At 44.8% G+C, this 21,345-nt stretch overlaps 2 protein-coding genes across 4 annotated transcripts in view; one reads left to right on the forward strand and one right to left on the reverse strand.

Annotated features, from left to right (window-relative positions):
* The first annotated feature begins 298 nt into the window (after positions 1–298).
* Mettl5 (Methyltransferase like 5) lies at positions 299–7,771 on the forward strand. The gene is made up of 5 exons (XM_037435786.2): positions 299–550; positions 759–870; positions 1,464–1,645; positions 4,207–4,289; positions 7,348–7,771. Exons 1-5 carry the CDS (start codon positions 451–453, stop codon positions 7,507–7,509), a joined length of 639 nt encoding a protein of 212 aa, XP_037291683.2. The 5' UTR covers positions 299–450; the 3' UTR covers positions 7,510–7,771.
* A 3,458-nt stretch (positions 7,772–11,229) lies between these two features.
* Positions 11,230–21,345, reverse strand: part of LOC119187718 (bone morphogenetic protein 2-like) — a 46,879-nt gene continuing 36,763 nt past the window's right edge. For all 3 annotated transcript variants that reach the window (XM_075894180.1, XM_075894181.1, XM_037435803.2), the window contains one exon: positions 11,230–11,622. In XM_075894180.1, the coding sequence (XP_075750295.1) occupies positions 11,497–11,622 (126 nt within the window). In that variant the 3' untranslated portion in view covers positions 11,230–11,496. The remainder of the gene's footprint in view (positions 11,623–21,345) is intronic.

Raw genomic sequence — 21,345 nt, forward strand, 5'->3', positions numbered from 1 at the left:
CTATTATTTACTCCTTCTTCTTCTCTGTACTTTTTTTTGCGTTCTTTGGAAATAGTGATTTGGTTTCATTTGGACACCCCAGAAGAAACACCGAGATCAACACTAAGGCACTCTTCTATTTTTTAATGATGTAGTGCTGTGGAGAATGATTGCGAAGAATGAACCAGATGTCGACCAAAAAGTTTTCTCTTGTATCAACGAAATCGTTGCGCGTTTCTCTTCGTTTAGCGCCTAATGCAAGGTCTCTTGGCAACTATGTATCTAAGATGGCAGCTTCCATGGAGTTTGTTTTGCGTGGTTTCTGCGCCTGCAAAGAACAAGTCACTTATCGTTTTTCTTGTATCTAGAATGAAACATACACGCATACATAAATGCTTCTTGTCCTTTTGACGATTTAGAGTCCACTACCGCTTTCAAAGTACCGTTGTATGTCGATTTGTCTTGGTTACGATGAAGCTGAAACATCTCAAGAGCATATTAGATGATGTCGACTCCTTTGATTCCCCAAACGTTCACTTGGAACAATACCCGACGCCACCGGACATTGCTGGTGCGCTTGCACTTTTTGCTTTCGCGAAATTTGAAAAATTTGTAAGCTCTGCTCATGTCATTTGTTTAAGCACATTTTTGTGGTGCCCTCGGTCGCTGAAGTCGTTTGAAGACTGTTCCATACCGAAATATAACTGAACAGAGCACACCCTTGTCCACTTATGCGCAAATACGCTTGTTATATTCGCACATTTTTCGTTTCTACGCAGCGCACATGATGCACCATGTGTACAGCCAAGGGGAAATCGAAGGCAAACTGGTGGCCGATCTTGGTTGCGGAGCAGGGATACTGAGTATAGGTGCTGCCGTATTGAATGCGGGGTGAGTTTTTTTTTTTTCTTCATAAATATACGTTGTTGAAAAAAAGCAAAAAGAAAAGCGTAAGGCTGTAGTATTGCTATCGTGCAAATGTGGCTTAAGAGTAGGTTGTCTCTGTAGAAAAATTGATGCCAAGGTCCGGGTATGTAGCCAGTGGTGACCGCCCCCTCACCGATGTTTTATTTTTTCTCGAAACAATATTCCTGGCTATGCCACTCCGGTGATCATCTTGTGAATTGATCCCAGCTGCGCTAGATTTTCAGCTGGTCATCGTTTAAACTTTAATTCATCACCAAAATAGATGCGACTGTGCATAAATCTTTGTTTCAGGAAAGTTTATGGCAGTGGTACTTGTGCGTGTTTGGGCTGGTTGTTACTCAATTGAACTGCTATAGTGCGAACTTCGAAGACAAGAGAATGTGACACACACAAGCGCTGCTTAATGTGCTCGCTGACATCAGAATTTCGGAACCAAGCATGTTTAATAGTTTTGTCTGCCCACCACTAATGTTTGTGCATTGACAAGCCTACAAAAGTTGAGTGCACCCTTGTTGAATTGAATGTAAAGCACGCTTTTGTGTTGCGTTTGCTACCAGACTTACAGTGGGATTTGACGTCGATGCTGCTGCCCTGCAAGTGTGTTTGCAAAACTGCACAGACATGGAAGTAAGTGCCGTGGACATGGTACAATGGGACCTCACACGGCCGCCCGACGCGCGATGGCGAGGTGCATTTGACACTGTTGTTATGAACCCTCCATTTGGCACTAGGACAAAAGGTAGGTAAAAACGGAGAAGTCTGATGCCTTGTATCGGATCAAAAACGAACTTTGCATATTGACAACCGTTCATTAGATTCATGTTTCAATTTATAAGCTTACCTGGGTTTCAAAATTCCACATTAAGTCACAATTTTGTGGTACGAAGGTGATCGTATTGTAGTGTGAACACACATGGTCAAAGGCACAAAGGCATACTGTGTCACAGACACCCTTTCACCACGTCTTCACATGAAGACATGCGTCCAGCTGTGTGCTTGTGTTTGCGGCTTCATGCTACACTTTAACAAGCCCGTAGCCGGGTGGGTATGGGTGCAGGGCCGGGCTTTCCCTGAAATTTAGCTGGGGGGAGGGTGTTACTAAAGACAAATAAAAATGTATGTTATCCAAGACCTTCAACAAGTGCCCCCCCCCCCCCCCTATCCCCCCAAGAAACAATGCCTAACTATGGGTCTGCTGTGACCATCAGCATGTACAAAGTAGCTTAACTAGAACTTTTCCTCCAAAATTGTGCTTTGCACTTCCATTGCAAACGCATGCAGTCAGCCATTTGTAAAGTGGCTTGTTTGTGTTATTTTTTCATGCATCTTCAAGAAGTACAGACTTGGACCATAAAAAGAATGAATCGGGCTGCACTTCCGATTTAATTAATGGGACATGGAGTGTGATATCCCCAAAACTTAATATGCTTGTAAGGTAAAGATTGTGGCATAATTTCGCCTTACTGTTCATATCGATCTGTAGCGGTTGTCTTAATTTTATTTCCCAATGGTTTCCACCGGTGGACTGGTCCTCATCTGGGCTTACGAACAAAGTCGACGCTATGCAAACATCACAAATTGACATTGTGGTTGAAGAAAGGAAAAAGGGAGAGCAAAAAATCACTGATCTTCACAGTGGTGATGTATAATGTGCCAAACAGTTTTCCTAGACTCATTTGCTGGAGTAAGCAAGAAAGAGAAGTGTGAAAGAGACCCTGTTGGAGTGGGGCAGGTGCCGTAGATTTGGGTGAAAAATAAAGAACTGAGACAAAAAATTTAAACAAGGAAATTGAAAGTAAAAAATATTAAAAAAAAGAAAAAGAAAGGGGGAATAGAGTGGCTTCCGCAACGCGCCTTTGAATGTCGCTGAGAGACATTGTTCGTGTGCTTGGCTGGCAGGCAACTACTTGCAGCGAAAGGTGCATCCCTGGCCGAGTCAGCCCCCAATCCGGCGCTTTCTGCGGCACTTGACAAGAAAAAGGAGAAAACGTGCTTCGTTGCCGCCCACACATTCCATACGTGTGGGGGCAGATTTGGGGCAAAGAAGGTGCATGCGCACAAGGCCATTTGAGAAGTACAGTTTAACACTCGGGCTAGCAGACACATGTTGCCAAAATTATGGCACTCTTGCATGTATCCTGCCCTTTTATTACCGCTCCCCGAGGTGCCTGTGGTAGAACGGCTGGTGCTGACTAGGCTCTCAAAAAATAATAAAACAAATAAATTAAACAAGAATGGTAAAAATATAAAGAAAGGTAAAATGTGAGAATAAGACGAATAATAACCAAACAAAATGAAATAGAGCACATAGTGCGAAAGATATCTTTTACACTATGTGACCTATTTCAATATGCTTGGTTATTATTCATTTCATTCTCTTATTTCACCTTTGCTAATATTTTTGCTGTTGTGATATCTTTCACACTATATGACCTATTTCATTATGTTTGGTTTTACTTCAATACACTTGAAGCAGTACAATGAACGCCCCTTATACTTCCTTGGCTTCATTATCTGGTAATTTTCATTACGCATTGAGCAAGCTATCCCTCAGGCCGACCTCTCTGCCTTTCTGTAAATAAACCTATCTCTATTCATTAGGCATTCTTCTTGTGTTTTATCCATATTGCCCCAATGAAACTTTATGAAACTGGGCATGCCAAGTCTCTGGCTTCCTTTCACCGCCACAATGGTCTAGTGGCTAAGGTACTCGGCTGCTCACCCTCAGGTCATGAGTTCGAATCCCGGCTGTGGCGGCTGCATTTTCGATTGAGGTGAAAATGCTGTCGCCCCGTGGGCTCATATTTGGGTGTACGTTAAAGAAACCCAGAAGGTCAGAATTTCCGGAGCTCTCCACTATGGTGTCTCTCGCAATCATATGGTGGTTTTGGGGATGTTAAACCCCACATATCACATATATCTGGCTTCATATAAGACAACGTTCTTCATTTAAGTTGATTAGGAACCAAGTAGGCTTTAGTAGATGCCGTGAAATTCCATTACATTACGGCAACTGGTGCGGGAACATCAAGTTGGCATCATCACCTGGGCTTTCCTTTTTCGCCTTTTCCTGCTTACCAAGCATCTTCTCCCTGAAAGTATGGTGTTTTTGGTATCCTGAAAAAGTGATTTACTAGTACGACTCAAATTATATTCCTCTTTTGTGCCCCTTTAGAAGTGTTAACTCGTTCAAATTCAAATACTAAAGAAGGCACAATATAGTATTTTCATTAGTAAAGTTCATGTATAGTAGCATGTCAGTATACACCTAATACCTAATGTAAAAAGCCATTTTTGCAGGTCTCGACGTGGTTTTTTTGAAAGTCGCACTCTTCATGTCATCAGGTTCTGTGTACAGTTTGCATAAGACTTCAACAAGAGAGGTGAGTCCAGGTTTACCTTATGTTGTAGTTAGCTAGGTTGCGCCCCATGTCAGCAGGTTTCAAATGGGAAAATTTCAGCTTAAATTACACTATCAGTGCCAGTCTGATTTATGGGGCTTAATCATCCCTGCTCAGTATTATGTACTTACGCATGTGTGCAATGTCAGTTCATACAGACTTGAGAAAATTCATTTAAGTGATCTAATAACTATTCGGCCTATGCTTGACTTTTGAGATAACTGTGGTAATGATGTGAACAAATATCCAGTTATGTAAAGTGCAACCTGTGGCATTGTTATGATAGTGCTGTCTTGCACTGTATGTGTCACTATGCAAGCTTCACTTTTAAAAACAATACCTGTGTTCCTTGTACCTGAGTGATCCAAGGTGCTTGAAGACTACCTTGTCTATGTTTCACTCCAATTGCTTTGTCTGAACATAAACTTGATTTGTAGCGATGTCTCATTTACCGTCATTGTTATTAAAGATTCAGCATTATTCTTATAAAACGCATCGGCTTCTGGTACACTCTTGTTAAGGACTTAAATTTTGAGCTATTTTTGTTGTGACACTCAATATGAATGCAAAGGGGGCGAGCACAGCAGAATCGGTGTGTTGCTTTGTGCACTGATTGTATTGGCTCTGCTTCACATCAGAGAGGTGATTGTTGTCACATTTTAGTGCATTTTTTTTATGAAATAAAAAGGTGTCCCAGTATAAATATGTCAAATTGAAGCTTTTAAAAACTCTTAAACTGAAATTTAACTGCAGTTTCTTTTTTAGTGCTAATGTGCAGTCTGCTCTTAAACAAGTGTTTTCAAGATGCCTCCTTTGGTGGAACAAGGGTTCAGATTCTCTGTAGCACGCTGTTAATAACAAAAGAATTGATTTGAAAGACTGTGGAGAATTTTCTTGACAGATTACCTTAGGTAGCCTGCCCATCCCATTAGGCTAACTAAATCTTGAGGGATTGTAGGTTTTTCACTTAGGCCCGTATTGACAAACACTCTTGGAATCGAAACTCGACCTCAAGGAATCCTTGAGGGCTGTTTCGCATTGCAGAAACCTACCTCTACTTGAAATGACCCTCAAATGGAGGGATCCCCAGTGTGCCCACACTTCGAGTTCACCATTTTTCTGATGAACCTACAAACGAGGCTGAAGCAATAAATTATGTGACCGGGAATCGTTCAAGCAAATGTCTGAATCCTTCGGAAGAGTATAGTGACGCGGAATTGAAGAGCTTGTTACATCTACTGATGTGCGCAGCAGAGCCTTTTTATTAGAACTATTTCACTAGCTTCTCCATACGCATGATCAGTTTTAATTAGCACTACATAAGAACACATGTCCAGCTGCTCTGACGCATGAAAAGTTGGTTTACACGTGTGAACTACTATATTCACTTACGTGTCGCATGGATGTTCCTCCTTGCTTGCGAGTCCTTTTTACATAATTTTGGCATCTGCTTTTCTGTTCGTGCATAATGTTTCGTTGTAAGTTATAGTAGTCAGCACACACTTCTCTCCATGCATTGTTCTTTGCTTCCACATCACGGCCATTTGTGCGACAGCTTTCAATCATTCACGCGTAATTTTAAACTAGTAATATTAGGAGCTCCTGCTCTTTCTCTGAGTAAACAAAGCTCACGGACAGCTCCTAGTTAGTGGTGCTTTTTCACTTTCTTTCATAGCAAAAATGATCCTAAACACAATAGATGGGCAATAAATGAGTCCCAATATAAAGAACGAACAGCTTGATCAGGTGCGGTGTGCACCAACAAACCATCTGTTGTATTGTCTGGTGTACACAAGGGCCTTTGCACAGCGTCGAGCTCACACGAAAGGGGCTAGTTAAAATAAACTTTTGTATTTATAGTAACTGCTTTGAGTAAATTTAGGCTGTCCTCTTTTTTGGGGGGGAGGGGGTAAAGCTAAGATAATTGAACTGGAGATGCACTACGGCTCATTTACAGACGGCGCTCGCAGAGGAATGCGCTCGTCTGCAACATTTCTTTCGTCCGCAAAGCATTCGTTCCATCATAACATTTTGTATGCGATGGTATCCATGCCTTGAAAGACAGGTTGAGCGGGTCAAAGTTAGACTCGGCTATTGTGGTCTTCTCTTTCACACCCATTTATACCTCTCTGCCACCTGACAGTGGAATATTTCTGTGTGAAAACTAAAAACAAGAACACTGTACGTGTGTCCTCTGTTCAAAGAGTAGTCGTTTCAGGCTAGCTATTACTGATCACACTGCCTACATAATAATATGCCGAATGCACGTATGCCTGTTGTAATCTTCGTTGCGTGTATAGAAGTAATATCGAACCCTGCTACCGCTCGGTCACATAATAGCTTGTTATCTTGTCAGACACAATGTCAGTACATATGTCGCCACAGCACACAGTGAACATTTTTTCCGCTGTGTTACTAAAAACAAAACAAAAAAACACAGTTTATAATGGAAAATAAAAAGAAATGTTCTCGTTTAGATGCTGCAGGGCATGTTTTACACAGTATACTTTTATATAGTCTCTTTCCTGTATGTAACTCAAATACTTTGGAGTTGAGGATGCTTCTGTGAGAAGGGCTCCATGTGAAAGAAAATGTTGAGGGACATTTTTTAATGCCACTTTCCCCTCGAGTTGAGGAGAAGCACTTCTCTCGACTCCACGAATTCGAGGTGGAGAGCCGATTCAAGGAGTGTTTGTGAATACGGGCCTTGGTCTGTATTGAAATGGAATAAGGTTTAACCACAGAATGTGTGAAAGTGTATCCCTAAAGCAGATAGTTTTCTGTGTGCTTTGAAAAAACACAGCCTGAGGGCCATTTCTGTTCAACAAGTAGATGTCACACTGCCCTTGCACATTCTCCCCTTACATGTTACATTCTCACTGTTATAAGCTTCTGTTTTTCGTGGTATATGAATCGCTTCTATCGAATTTGATAGTGCAACCTCTTACCTAATACTTGCCTAAACATGGATGTCGCTGGATTTCACCCTCAATCCCAGGAATGTAATTTAGTTGGGTGTAACTTTCTGTTTATTTTTCAGCATATTAAGAAGAAATCTGATGAATGGGGTGTCAACTGCAGAGTTGTGGCAGAGCTTCGCTATAACATTGACCGACTGTACACATTTCACAAGCGTGACTCAGCGGATGTTGCCGTTGACTTTGTCCATTTCTCACCACGCAAAGTCCCAGGGAGCCCATAGATGACCACATATCTTGTTAGCACTTATGTGGCCACTGTTATATGCGAGTGATATCCTTGTTACACAGGCACGCTAACCTCAGTTACGACGAATCTCACTTAACGTTGATATTTTAATCACAAAATTGAGTGTCACGTAACTTTGCTTCACTCGAAAAGTTATTTTTAGTTTGGGTCGTGAAGCAAGTCATGTGACACCCAGTTTCGTGTTGAAAAATGTAAACGCTAACTGAGGTTCATTGTAAGTGGGGTTAGCGTGTCAGTGCAACATGGGTATAACACCTTTCATGGTTGAGGATGTAAAAACAGTTTATTTGGAAATTTTTACAAACATAAGGTCATGATTCCAAATTGCATATGTACAAAAGCGAGCCATGCATATGAAGAACTTGTGGACATGAGTCATATTTATGTCGGCAAGTTCTACTCATTACAAAACAACTCACAAATCACAATATATAACACATTTGACAATAGGGTCCTGTAAGTATGCTTTATCACTTTTCAGTTTGCAAAGCATAGTATTAGTATGTGTGCAGTTTCTTGCTTTGAGCTTCACTTATCGGAAGGCCTATAAGATATCTAAATGTCATTTCAATGCTCTTGAGCTCTGATATTTGTTTAGAACAATTAGGAAAGAAACAACAGTGCACAACACAAGACCAACTTTTTTCCTAGTGACCAGTGAAAATGGCTCTTTGCAGCAGTCACGTAACACTGACAGCATATATTAGCTTTGTTACTGAGAAAACTCATCTCACCCTAATAAATGAAAAACAAATATTTACATATAGAAACATGTTTTCAACCGTTTGCTACTGCATTACAGAAAGCAGGTAAAGTACAGTCGAACCCCTTTATAAGAGACACTAATGTAAGAGACAAATGGGTATAAGAGACGCCAGTGTGCCTATAGTAAAATACGGGTTGATAAGAAAATGCCTACGTGGTGCCCTGCTTATAAGAGACATCTCATATAAAAGACAGAAATCGCTGCTTAGAGCATGCTTCTGATAAAGGGGTTTAACTGTAATTCAAGTAGTGAAGATGTTCAAGAGTTTTTGAAATTGTGACATCAGTAATATTTGTACTTTGTTGTATGAATTCATGACATTTTTGTGAATAAGTGCTCAGTAATGTGACCAAGTAAATGCAGATGCAAGACATAAAAACAATCTATCTGCATGACACGTTATCAGGTCAATCTGTGTATAGTCACATGTATTTGATGGCCAGTTTGACATTCCTTAATGGGTTCGAGGTCTCGTATGTAAAATGTTAATTGAGGTACACTTCACAACATGCTGCTACATTATCTGATGACCTTTCTGGTTTGTACTTCTCGTATGGTTATTGCCTAGTGCTGACAGTCGATTTTATATGTACACTACATATAACATAAGTGCAATGTCTAATTAATATTGAACATGTTGTTCCAATTCTGTAGCAGCTTACTATATGGTGCCTGTCTATTGAAAACAGTGGACACTTCACGGGTGTATTTGTATAAAAGAAGCGCATATTGGCAGAGACATGATGCCAGTTTTTAGCACTTGCTATCAATATGTACAACATCCTGTTAATAAATGAAACACAAGTTGGCAGAGTTTTCAAAGCTCAAAGTAATTCCATTAGTTTTCTGACCTATGTAATACTGTTTTTTTACTACAAGAAAGCATTTTCAGTTGAATTATTCATTTTTTTCTGCTAACTTGAATGGAGTTTGCAATCAAATGCATTTTTTATGGCTTGAATGTAAGCGTAAAGACACAGGTGGCTATTTACAAAGGCATGTAGACACAGTAAACACGAAAACATGCTAAGGATCTAGTGTTTACAGTGACAATAATGGGAAAAACATAGTAAAAAATGTTGTGATTGCTGGCCTTTAATTATGAAAAATATGAAATGAACTGCAAGGTTATCATGGCACTATGAAGAAATACCGTCTAAAAAGCCAGCAAGAACGACTTGTAAAGCGATGAAAAATTACCCGTCTCCTTGTGTTCTTTAGCACACTGAGATCGTCAGTGTGCAGAACTTATTCAGTCTCTGCTTCCTTCCTATCACATTAGTGATTAAAAGGGAACGCATGTTTCTCATTCCTCAGCAGTGGTGTAAAGCCACATATTGATTGCAGTAGTTGCCTAGATCAGTCGTTCCAACTTCACGCTATTTCATGCCGGTAAAATTGCCCTAAATGCAATGTCGTGCTGCATTTTATATTTTCACTGGCACTATATTTTTTTGCATTACGATTACTTCCGTATCTGACAGCATAACCATGATGCCTTCATGGTTTTGTACAATCTTAAATTCATTGAACTGACTTCGGGTGTAGGGCCTCAATAATGACAATGACTGAGAGGATGCCATGTCATTTGCTTGTTTGTTTACAGCCAAGTATTTTGTCAGGTTTGGACTAGCAATGGGCGGACTGATGACTCATTTTATGCGATAAAACACTGCGCATTGCAATAATGCGTGCTAAAGTGAGAAAGAGCATTCCTTCAACTTCTGGCATACCATGATTATAATAGTAACAGAATGAAGATATTTTTAATGAAAGCAAAATGTTATTCCTATGGGATTAATGAAAATGTGTTCTCAATCTAGAACCATTTTGTGAAGATTCACTATGCAGGGCTTTTTGAAATATTATAAAACTTATGTGATTTGGCCTTACTTTTGCAACTTGACAGCATCAGCAGTTAAAGGAGGCTCTAAAACAGCTCATGTGAATTATTCAAAGCAGTAATGCAGTAAAAGTAATTCATGGAAACCATGCGTTTCAAGGAAAAATTCTTCTTTGAAGCGGATCTATTCACTGCAGAAGACATGGCCAATAGCTATGAGCAGTTTCATAAAAGACAAGGGCAGCACTGATCTCTGGATAACATATGTTTTTTTATTGCATTGGAAAACTATTGTGAAGTATACTGAAGCCAGTGATATGATATCACTGGCTTCAGTATAGAGGCTATGATATCCGGCTCTTCAAACTAGCCTCCCAATGGATAACAGTTATCGGTGCGGGGCTCGGTTGTTTTTTTTGTGCTGCAGCCGGAGCTCTAAGTGAGAGTGCTTAGTCATGGCGGAGTGCCATGGCATTTGGCTTCAAGCTTTTACGGTTGTTCAATGAGACATTCAAGGACCGATGCCTGCAAGAAGTATTCCCCCGGGCATCACAAGTCCTCGTGCATAGGACTTGTCCCATGAGGGTCATTGGAAGAGGCTTGCAAAGTTTTGATAAGCCCATCTGCGTGGGCACGGGCTGTGCACTCCTTAGTCACATAAGAGGGAGGGGGCACTAAGTCAGCCCCATATAGTATTGACTTAATAATGCTATGCACGTTTGTTATTTCCACCTTTGTTTGATTTGGTTTTCGCCCACAGAGCTTGGGTCAGGAATGCTCAATGCAAACTGCGCATTACTGTTCGAGAACGTTCGCGATCATTGTAGATTGTTCTGCTCGCCCGCTAGAAACGAACACTCGAGATTATTCCAGAGCTTGCGCGAAGACTAGTGATAAGGCTGGAATATTCAATGACACATGTATAAGTGCCGCCGTGCTTAGCCGCTTGTCAGTTTATTGCTGGCCAACGCTCTGTTCACCGCCATCAGTGCCCGTGTGTTGCTGTAATATGACCTTCAGTTTCCTGCCCACAAGTTCGACCGAATGAAAAGTTTTCATCTGAACATCGAGTGTGCTCTTTTCGACTACGTCACAACCGCGTGACAATAGGAAGAGGAGTGCTGTGATGATCCGTTGTCCCCCTCCCCTCTCCTGAAGTGGGACACTGTGCGTGACTATGGATAAACCGGCATTGGTAAACTTGATGCATGCACAGGAACAAGAAATGGCTTTCATGGTTTTGAAGCCATTGGCCTACATAAGGCATTTTTCAGCGACTGCAGCACGACTCACGCATATCCAGAGATCAGTGGTAATTGCCCAAATAATGCTATCACAACTATACAAGCCCATCACCGTCGGACGGAGCACCTACAGTCGCTGGCCACCAAGTTTTTGATAGTGGTCGTCATGATGCTGTCTTCATTTAGATATGTCAAGTTGAGAGGAACGTACTTTGCCTGGTTGCAGCTGGATACCTGCGAAGTAACAATACGATTGGAACAAAAACGAAATTAGTTTGCTTTGGTACATGATTGTCATGATTGTAAGGAAAGGCACTTTCCCATTATCTCTGTAGAGCAGTGGTTATGAAAACTAATTGCATTGAGGGATGCACACAGAAGATCCCCATTATAGTTGTGATAAAAATTTGGAAATCAATCTATCCAAAACTTTTTCGAGCATGCCAGGAACATCAAAATTCACCCTGTACTTGGTGCTACTAGAGGGTGTGCAGCCTGAAATTGAGTGAGGCACTGTGTTCACCAGAAATGTCAATTTGTGAACAATGGGCACACATCAGTGTGATATCATGTTCCTCAATTGTGGTGCCGTGCACTGTATCAACAAGGTGATGGAAACTGTTGGTGACCTTGTAGCATTTTTTACTGGCTCGTGTTATTAATTTGTCTTCTGTGGGCTGCTATCTCTCGCGCTGTTGAAAACGTGTTTTTACAACAATAGCAATTTTATAGACACTTCTTGTGGATTTTGACCGTCGGCGTCGTCGTGAGGTTATACAAAGTCCGAGGGCGTGAGCAGCGCTTAGCGAGTGAGTCGTATGCGCGAGTGACAGCGTGTGAGGGTCGCCGACGATGTTGGTTCGAGCGTAGAGGAAACGCGCCAGCCAGTCGCACCAAAAGAGGTCCTATATTGGAGTGAGGGACGCTGCGTGACTCCGACAGGAACTGCGCACTTCTATCCGCCAGGCGTGGTTGCGCTCACACTTTCTTGAGAGGGATCAGCTGACCGCTCGTGCTGTGTTCGACATGCTGTGTTCCCAACGCTCACTTGCGGCGAAGCGATAAACAGCACGAAGATGTCTGCGCTCGCCGCAGCAGCCATATTTTCTTGCGCCATCGTTTTGCTGAGTTACAGCAGGTCGGATTATACAGTAGTAGACTGCTAACTTAACTTCCCATAACATAGCAATTTATTAGACGTGTGTAACGCCGTACGAACGTACGTGTGTCCGTATGAATGCGCCGCGTCGCGTTCCCCTCGTCGCAGGTGTTGGAGCGGTGCCACGTAGGTCACACTGCAGCTGCGCGTTACGTGACGCTCCCCTCGCACGCAACACGCTCGCCGCACCGTCCGCAGCTGCCGGCTCCTCCGCCCTCTTGCAACACACTTCTCCCTCACTTCATCCTTTCCACCGCCGGCAATGCTCGACCGCAAATCGAGTTGAAACACTGACTCGGCTCGTTTATCTGCGATGAAACTTACGTGAAACGTAACCCGCCTCCCGTGTATGCGTGTGTAAACGCTACACAGAGTTTCGCTTCAAGCACCCGCGTCGACGCCCGTATCAACGGGGTCAACGCCGTGCGCACCGCTGCTGCTTCGCATCCCGCCAGGTTTTTGATCCCGTGGCCTTCGAGTCAGAAGTGTGGCGCCATAACCGCTAGGCCACTGTGGTGGGTTGCGTCCACGTATACGGTAGCGGGATGCAACTTAAAGGGACCTTAAAGGGGCACTGGCACAAAATTTCGTGGCTGGGATAGCCCGCGATATCGATTCTCTTGGACATGCGTATATCATCTGCAAAATATAAACAGCGAATATAGCTTGGAAAGTATTTGTGTTTGATGACATTATGGTCCCGTTTCTTGTTCGAAAAACATTCTTGATGTAAACCGCACGGAAACACAGTTACGTTGTGTTTCCATCGTCGAGCATTGCACCCGCTAGGTGGTGATAGTTGCACTCAGTGGTTTGTCGTTTTTCAAACCGAAACTGATACTGGTCGGTAATAACGAGCCTGTAATGAATTATCTGTCGCACGCTGCAGGAAACGATGTGTCGTGTTATGATTAACAGGCCCCAGGAACACACTGCAGCTGAAAAACGCTAGGCCATGATTTTTGTTTCAGTACCCCTTCAAAGTAAAACAGGGTACAGCAAATTAGTTTACGTAATACAATACATACACAATAAATTAGTTTAGGCTAATAAATTATGCTCCGAGAATATCAGTGTCTTTAATTTCACTCCCTCAGCTTCATTAATAATTGAGAAAATTAGCGTCAGAACTGCCACTTTTATATTTAGCGCCTAAATCCTTGATGGTTACGTCACTTAATTTAGTTTTTTTTCATATTTTGGCGGCATTGGTTGGTTCAACGAAATTTTCTTAAAGGTGGGATTGAACCAACTTGGAAAAACTGAAGAAACTACGAAGTTCTTCTGGAAAATTCGACTGTACCGATAAACGCAGTTAATTTCGCGAGGCACATACAGGGTGCTCGGCGAGGAACATGCAGGAAGCTCGTGTTCCTGTCCTCTTTTTTTTTTCTCCGTCTCTCCTCCCATCCCACTCTCCTCATTCTACTAAAGCACTGATGCACGCTCATCCCGACTCTACCTCAAACAAGTGGAAGAGGTCCCTCAGAAGTTCACTTCTCGTCGACCAGCAATCCAGCAAGCCCAAGAAGAGGCCGCCATGTATTCCCTGTCGGTACATAGCGATTCTGGGAACCAGGGTAGAGGGAAGTTGAGCGGGTCGAGAGACGCGGGCGATGGCTGGCACTGTTGGCGTGCTCAGTTTTGGGCGTTTGTGACGTCATCAAACGTCACCTCCTCAGCACTGCCGCCAGACACGACAGTTTGCTAAAAATGCATCAAATTCATCATTTTTCTGTAGTTTATGCCTAGAATGAAGGTTGTCTCTATCCATTTCAGTACCCAGTCTTTCAATTTGGTTGAAAAGCGTGGCGACAAAAGTTTTGTTTACTATCCCTTTATCTTTGTACGCCAAGTCTCTCTCAAAAGCAGTGTCATTCATTTTTACTGATTAGGAGATATGCGACGTCTAGTAGAGTCGTAAAAGGCCATGACGCCATGACGACTGGTGAGGGAACCTTAAAGTTGCGTTACCACCCACATTTCATTTTTGCGCGTTAATTTAATAATAATTAAGAGTAATTTACTACTGCGATAAAAATGATTTTCTTTTTAGGGTTTAGAAAGCCCGGAGAGACACCCCGCCCTGATGACCGTAGCGCGGCGGCTAATCGCCTCCGCGACTAAAGAAATAGTCCCTGTCATCTACTCAGCATTGTTCTCCGAAGGCAAAGCCACCGGCAGTCCAGTTCATGACGCCAGACTGGAGTGTGTTACCATTGGTGCAGGCTTGTGTGCATCCTCCTTTTGAGGAGGAAATGCTGCAGACTTCTATAACTATAACAACGTTGTGTTGTACCTAGGAGATATTGGCATATAACAGAGTTGCAAGTGACGTCATCCGCTTTGGGCGCTAGCGGCTTCCGCCGCCATCTTTGTGGTACGTGGTTAGGGTCGCTAGAATGGTGGCGCATATTTTTTTCTAATGTGGCGCTTTGTCGGTTCTGTTGAAACGACGAGAGGCTGTGTGTGACAGTGTACATGACGCCATGACGCTGCAGTGGGTATACGGGGGCCTTAGGTATACGGACAGAATGCGGTTGTGCTTACGCAGAGACCACCAAGATGGACGTACTGCCGTTCCGGCGCTGGCGCCATCTCGGGGGGCCCCGCCCCTTTACAACCCTTGAGGGGAGGGCATGGTCGGAGTTCGCCCTATGTCCTCTATGGTTTAAAGGCCAACTCCGGTGATTTTTTTAGGGTAATGGATTTGAATGAACTTCGCTGGGTACGTTACTTTGCCTATTTACGTCATTTATGCCAAATTACAGGCTTGAGAGACGCGCTGATGGTTTGCAAATACATTCTAAATATTGCCTCGAAAAGCTCACCTCGCTTGCCAGAATTATTGGCAACACTGTCTGTGTGACGTCATGTGTGACATGTCAACGGAAGTGACGCAGCCGATGGCATCGCTACTTTGACCGCTACAGCATTTTTTTTGTGCAGGTTACTGACGGTGGCAGTGTTTGGCATGGGTATAGCACGGGAAAGCCTCCTTCCTCTGTGGTGTTTGGCCGGCGCTTCACTGGTGTGGCTTTCACAGTTTTCATACTCCACGCCGGTGGGACCAGAATAGGCACCGCACACTGACCAGAGGGAGCTGCGTTGCTCACACTGACCCGTCTCAAAGTCTTTGACATTCGCTGTTAGGAGCACGCAGAAAATAGACGCTTCCGCTCGTCCCTTGTGTATCCCGGCCACAATTTGCCGACAGATGCAGGGCGCGAACCGCGCGCGTCGCGTTCCATTTTTCAGCGACGCCGAATCAAGGTTGCTTTTTTTTTATCCGCTGGGCTATGTATTCTGGCACTGCAGTCAGACTTGAAAACTCGACTGAACGGTGCCTATACGGCCTGTGGTTCTTACCAAATAGTACGTCATACGCAGACAGGGCGCCCGCTTGGGTTGCGGTCCCTATAGTGCGCTCTTCATCCGCTAAGTGCACACATTTTGACACACATACGCGCGCGTGCGTGTGCAAGCGCGATGTATTTATTAATGCAGTGACTGGGCAGTGTGGCCACTTCCCTCTGCTGGAACGGCGCTCTGCTGTAGTCCAGACACGTTTTTCACAATGTCTCACAGAAGGCACGCACGCACGCACACACGCGCGCGCGCGTGCAAATGGTACATACAGGTTTTTTTTAATCTAAAGCAAGATTTCCATGGCCTCCAAGATACACGCTGCGCGCTCGCCATCTTGGAGGTCATAAAGAGTCTCACAATGCCTCACAGATGACAGCACATTATCTACTGTTTGCTGTTTGCTTGATCAACGCCTCTGGAAAGGCATGATATGTTCTCCGCTAGATGGACATGGTTGCCCATGGCAGTAGATAAAGCGCGAGAACAGAACGACGACAAAGGGACAAGAAAAAGACGATTCTTGTCCTTTTGTCGTCTTTCTGTTCTCGCGCTATGTCTACCGTCATGTCATACCAACTAGCCCAAACCTCCACACTTCATAGTTGTCAATTTTTAGAGCTGTTCGAAAGTTCCTGTGTGTTTTTAGCAGCGATGGCAGCACTTTCCCGGCCCTTTTCGATGTCGTTTGATGGCCTCCCAAATGCTTTTGTAAATCACCGAATGGGCTCGTTTTCGTCGTTTCAGCTGTCGAACAAAATGCGCTAAGGAGACTCCTTCCACTACATGGCATTTATGTAGTGTTTTTTTTTTTCGCAAAACAGCTGCAAGTAACATCGTGGCTTTGTGGTAGGACACCTGCTTGCCACGCGAACGGCCGGAGTTCAATCCTCAATGGGACTGCAAATTTTATTCTGTATTTACTCGCTTCTTTCTCGATTTTTCGCTCACGAACGATTTTTTGCTGACAACCGACGGTAGAATTTCTGCGACACGAGCTCTCTAACGCTATTGCGTTAAAATTATTTTTGAATCTCCTGAGCATTTCAGCCATTGGGCTCGTGACAAGAGCGTCTCAGGAGCCATTGGGCTCGTGACAAGAGCGCCTCAGGAACATAGAAACACTATTACCTTGACATGGTCGAAAAATCGCCAAAGTTGGCCTTTAAGGCCGGTGGTAAAGGTGTACGCAGTAGTAAAGAATGTGCTCGCGTGTACATTTTTCTCTTTGGCAAGGTTTTGAACATTTCTTCAGCTACCATCGGTGGCTTAAACCACATTCAAGAAGCAAACGTGCCCTGACGCAATCGGCTGGTTTTTCGCAATGCTTACCGCAAATAACATTTTTCGTGCATGCCAGCGTTTTCATGTCACTAATAGTACCTAATGTTGTTGCTGGTTAGTAGACATAGATTCATGTATACTTTAAGATACACATGAAAGGCAGTTAGTGTGCGCACTGACTATAACAAACATCGTTTCTTCTGTAATATATATATTGTGTGATGCTTTTTTGTCACTTCTTTGTACTGATTCTGTGGAGCTAGCTTAACTGCTACCGTTTCTGACTGAAAAATAGGTCCTTCTGCGCCTGGTACAAATATGGTGGCACCTATAGCCAACATTATTGACAATGGACTGGTAACTTTGTTGTCTGTGGATAATTCAAGCGCCAGCTTCCATTACCTGCTGGACGTGATTACTCGACACGGAGGTCGCGTTTTCTTTATATTGGCGCGCGTATGTGCCAGTGGTGAGGACAACGAAGCAGCGCGAGTGTCTTTGGCCGAGGGCAAAAAACGAAGAAGTCGTTGCAGTCTGTTTCCTGTGATCAATAAATCGTATTTGTTTGAGGCGCTTTGTGTGCTCGTCAATCTCGCGTCGTCACACTGGTGGAGGTGCTGGGTACGTCTTCATGCTTGGCACCCCTTCGCGGACCCGACATTCGAGCCCGGAATCACTACCACCCGTCGACACACCAGTCCACCGTTCCAGCCGCCGTCTGCGAGGTCTAGCTTTCTAGCTCAATCCCTTGCCAGAAACTGCCAGCAATCGCTTGCCTCCTTCAACCACCATGGCCACTGCAGCGACATCGCACATGACACTTCAGAATCCCATGATTCCTGACTGCTTTCATGGTGAGACCTATGAAGATGCACAAAACTTGCTGGACCAGTTCGAACGCTGCGCGAAATACAACCAGTGGGCCATCCCAGAAGACAAGCTCGCGAATGTGTACTTCTACCTGAAAGACAACGCCCAGACGTGGTCAATCAACAGGGAAAGAAGCATGGCTACGTGGGACGACTTCTGCAACCAGCTGATCGACACCTTTAGTAGTCTTGACAGAAATGAGAATGCGCAACGTCTCTTGGAAGCTCGAATTCAAAAACCAAATGAGAGCGTCGCTATGTTCGCCGAGGACATGACCCGTCTTTTCGGCAGGGCGGATCCCGAGATGCCGGAAGACAGGAAGCTGCGGTATCTAATGCGAGGCGTGAGGGAGCAACTGTTTGCTGGGCTTGTGAGAAATCCGCCAATAACAGTAGCTGAGTTCACGAAATAAGCCACAGCTATTGAACGGGCCCTACAGCAACGGTACCGCCAGCAGAACCCGGTCAACGTTCGAGCGAGTAGCCCTGTTACGACTGTGGCGAGCCTCTGCGACAACGAAAAGCTTCTGCGGGAAGTCATCCGGGAGATTTAGAGGGAGGAGCTTCGGCAGCTTGGTTTAATTCCAGCAACTGAACCGACGCCGGCATTGTCTTTTGTCGCTGATGTTGTCCGGGAAGAGGTCCGCCAGGCTCTCTCTTCATCCGGCTATAATGGTGTGCGACGACATTTTACTTATGCTGATGCAATCCGACGCCCCGTCGTCGCGCCTTCAGCACAGCAGACTCCAATGACTGGACCACCACCAACCCTGCAAACACAGCCGCTGTCCCCGCCGACGACTTTCCCAACCGCACCAATCTCGCCGACAAGACGAATGTCATTTAGCCAAAATGTGAAGCCCACAACGTGGTTCAATAGTGAGTCCCCATTTACCTACCAGCGTCGGAAAACCGATTTGTGGCGTACCGCTGACCGTCGACCGGTATGCTTTCATTGTGGCGAAGCCGGGCACGTTTACAGAGTTTGCCGTTATCGCGACGCTCAGTACGCGATATTTCCTCGCTACCATGATTACGCTACGTACGACGATCGACGCACGAACAATGACACTCCTATGAACACACCGCCGCAGAATCCAATGAGGCCTGGGTCACGTTCTCCATCTCCTGCGCGGGGCAGTTCGCCTAATCGTCGCAGTTTTGCCGACGTCACCAGGGGCAGGTCCCCTAGCCCGCGACGGGGAAACTAGACGCAGCGACCTCGGGGGGTGGGGTTGCCATTAATCGAACTTCCGAACAGAGCCATTGCAGACATATAACAGCTCGAAGCCACCGATGCCGAAGACGACGACAGCAACGACTAATCCGAAGAATGAAACAACTGCTGACGTAACCGACGTTATCAGCGCTGACTTCGTCGTTCACATTGACGGCCACCAAGTGACGGCTCTTGTGTACACCGGCTCCCTCTTTTCTATAATAAGCCTGCAGCTAGCCGAAACACTAAGGAATGTCAAGATGCCATGGCAGGGACCCAATATAAGAACTGCAGGAAGTCAGTTGATGACACCGGTTGGAAAGTGCATGGCCCGACTCTTCATCGTTGGTTCCACCTTTGTCGCCACCCTCGTGATTCTTCACGAGTGCTGTAAACAGCTCATATTGGGAATGGATTTCTTGCGCGAATACGGGGCTGTGATTGACATCCGTGACAGAAGCGTAACGTTCACTGTAAGCTCGGAGACTGCTACAGATGAGGAACACCAGCCCCCTCGCTTCCGTATTGCCGATGACGACGTCATACTGCCGCCACGAAGTTGTTCCCTCGTATCCGTGCACTGTGACAAGTTACAAAACGGTACTGGCATCGCTGAACACATCAAGAAGCTCGCATTCACTAGCGGCATTTCTGTTGCCAGGGCTGTCATCACTGTTATTGACGGATGCGCTGAACTACTATTGACAAATTTCAGCAGAGAACGCCGACACATAGTTAAAGGCACGGCTATTGCCTATTTTGACGAACTCTCGCAAACAGAAGATTGTCATTTAGTGGAGGAAGCAGCAGCGTCTACTATCACTACACTGACACCTGTCGACGTTGGTCCAATGTTATCTCCCATTGAGCGAGACCGTCTTCTCACGCTGATCAACAAGTTCCACGGCTGCTTCTCATCCACATCAAGAGTTGGTCAAACGGCACTGACGAAACACCGCATCATCACGGATTCCGACGCCAGACCCATCCGGCAAAATCCTTATCGAGTCGCCCCAAAGGAGCGTGAGGCAATTCAAAAACAGGTGAAAACGATGCTAGAAGATGGTGTTATTCGGCCATCTAACAGTCCTTGGGCATCACCTGTAGTACTCGTCAAAAAGAAGGACGGTAGCTTGCGTTTCTGCGTCGACTACCGTAAGCTTAATCAGATCACAAAGAAGGACGTCTACCCTCTGCCGCGTATTAATGATTCATTGGATAGACTACGAAACGCACGCTACTTTTCGTCTATGGACTTAAAAAGCGGCTACTGGCAAATTGAAGTGGATGAGAGAGATCGTGAGAAGACCGCCTTTGTTACACCCGATGGACTTTATGAATTTCAGGTTCTTCCTTTCGGTTTGTGTTCGGCGCCAGCAACATTCCAGCGTCTCATGGACACGGTTCTGTCGGGACTTAAGTGGCAAACTTGCTTGGTGTACCTCGACGACGGGATTGTTTTTTCGGCGACTTTCGAGGAACACTTACGAAGGCTCGAAGCAGTTTTTGAAGCAATACGCTTGGCCGGTCTTACTCTAAAACCAGAAAAGTGCCACTTCGGCTTCCACGAACTTCAATTTCTCGGTCACGTCGTGAGCAGCCAAGGGATCCGACCCGACCCGGATAAAATTGCCGCCGTGGCAAACTTCCCGACGCCATCAGACAAAAAATCAGTGCGACGTTTTTTAGGACTCTGTACCTATTACCGGTGGCTTATTGCTAATTTTTCGCGCATCGCATGGCCATTGACATAGCTTACTCGGGAAGATACCCCCTTCAGATGGGGCGAAGACCAACAGCAGGCATTTCACGAGCTTCGTCAGCGCATGCAAACACTCCCCGTGCTGGCCCACTTCGATGAAGACGCGCCAACAATACTTCATACAGACGCTAGTAATGTGGGTCTTGGAGCAGTGCTCGTACAGTCGAAGGACAACAACGAAAAACGTGATCGCCTACGCCAGCAGGATGCTGTCCCGAGCTGAAGCTAATTACAGTACGACGGAAAAAGAATGTATTGCAATGGTCTGGGGCATCCTGAAGTTTCGTCCTTATTTGTA

This window comes from Rhipicephalus microplus, chromosome 1, assembly GCF_043290135.1.
Source record: "Rhipicephalus microplus isolate Deutch F79 chromosome 1, USDA_Rmic, whole genome shotgun sequence".
In the NCBI taxonomy this organism is placed as follows: domain Eukaryota; kingdom Metazoa; phylum Arthropoda; class Arachnida; order Ixodida; family Ixodidae; genus Rhipicephalus; species Rhipicephalus microplus.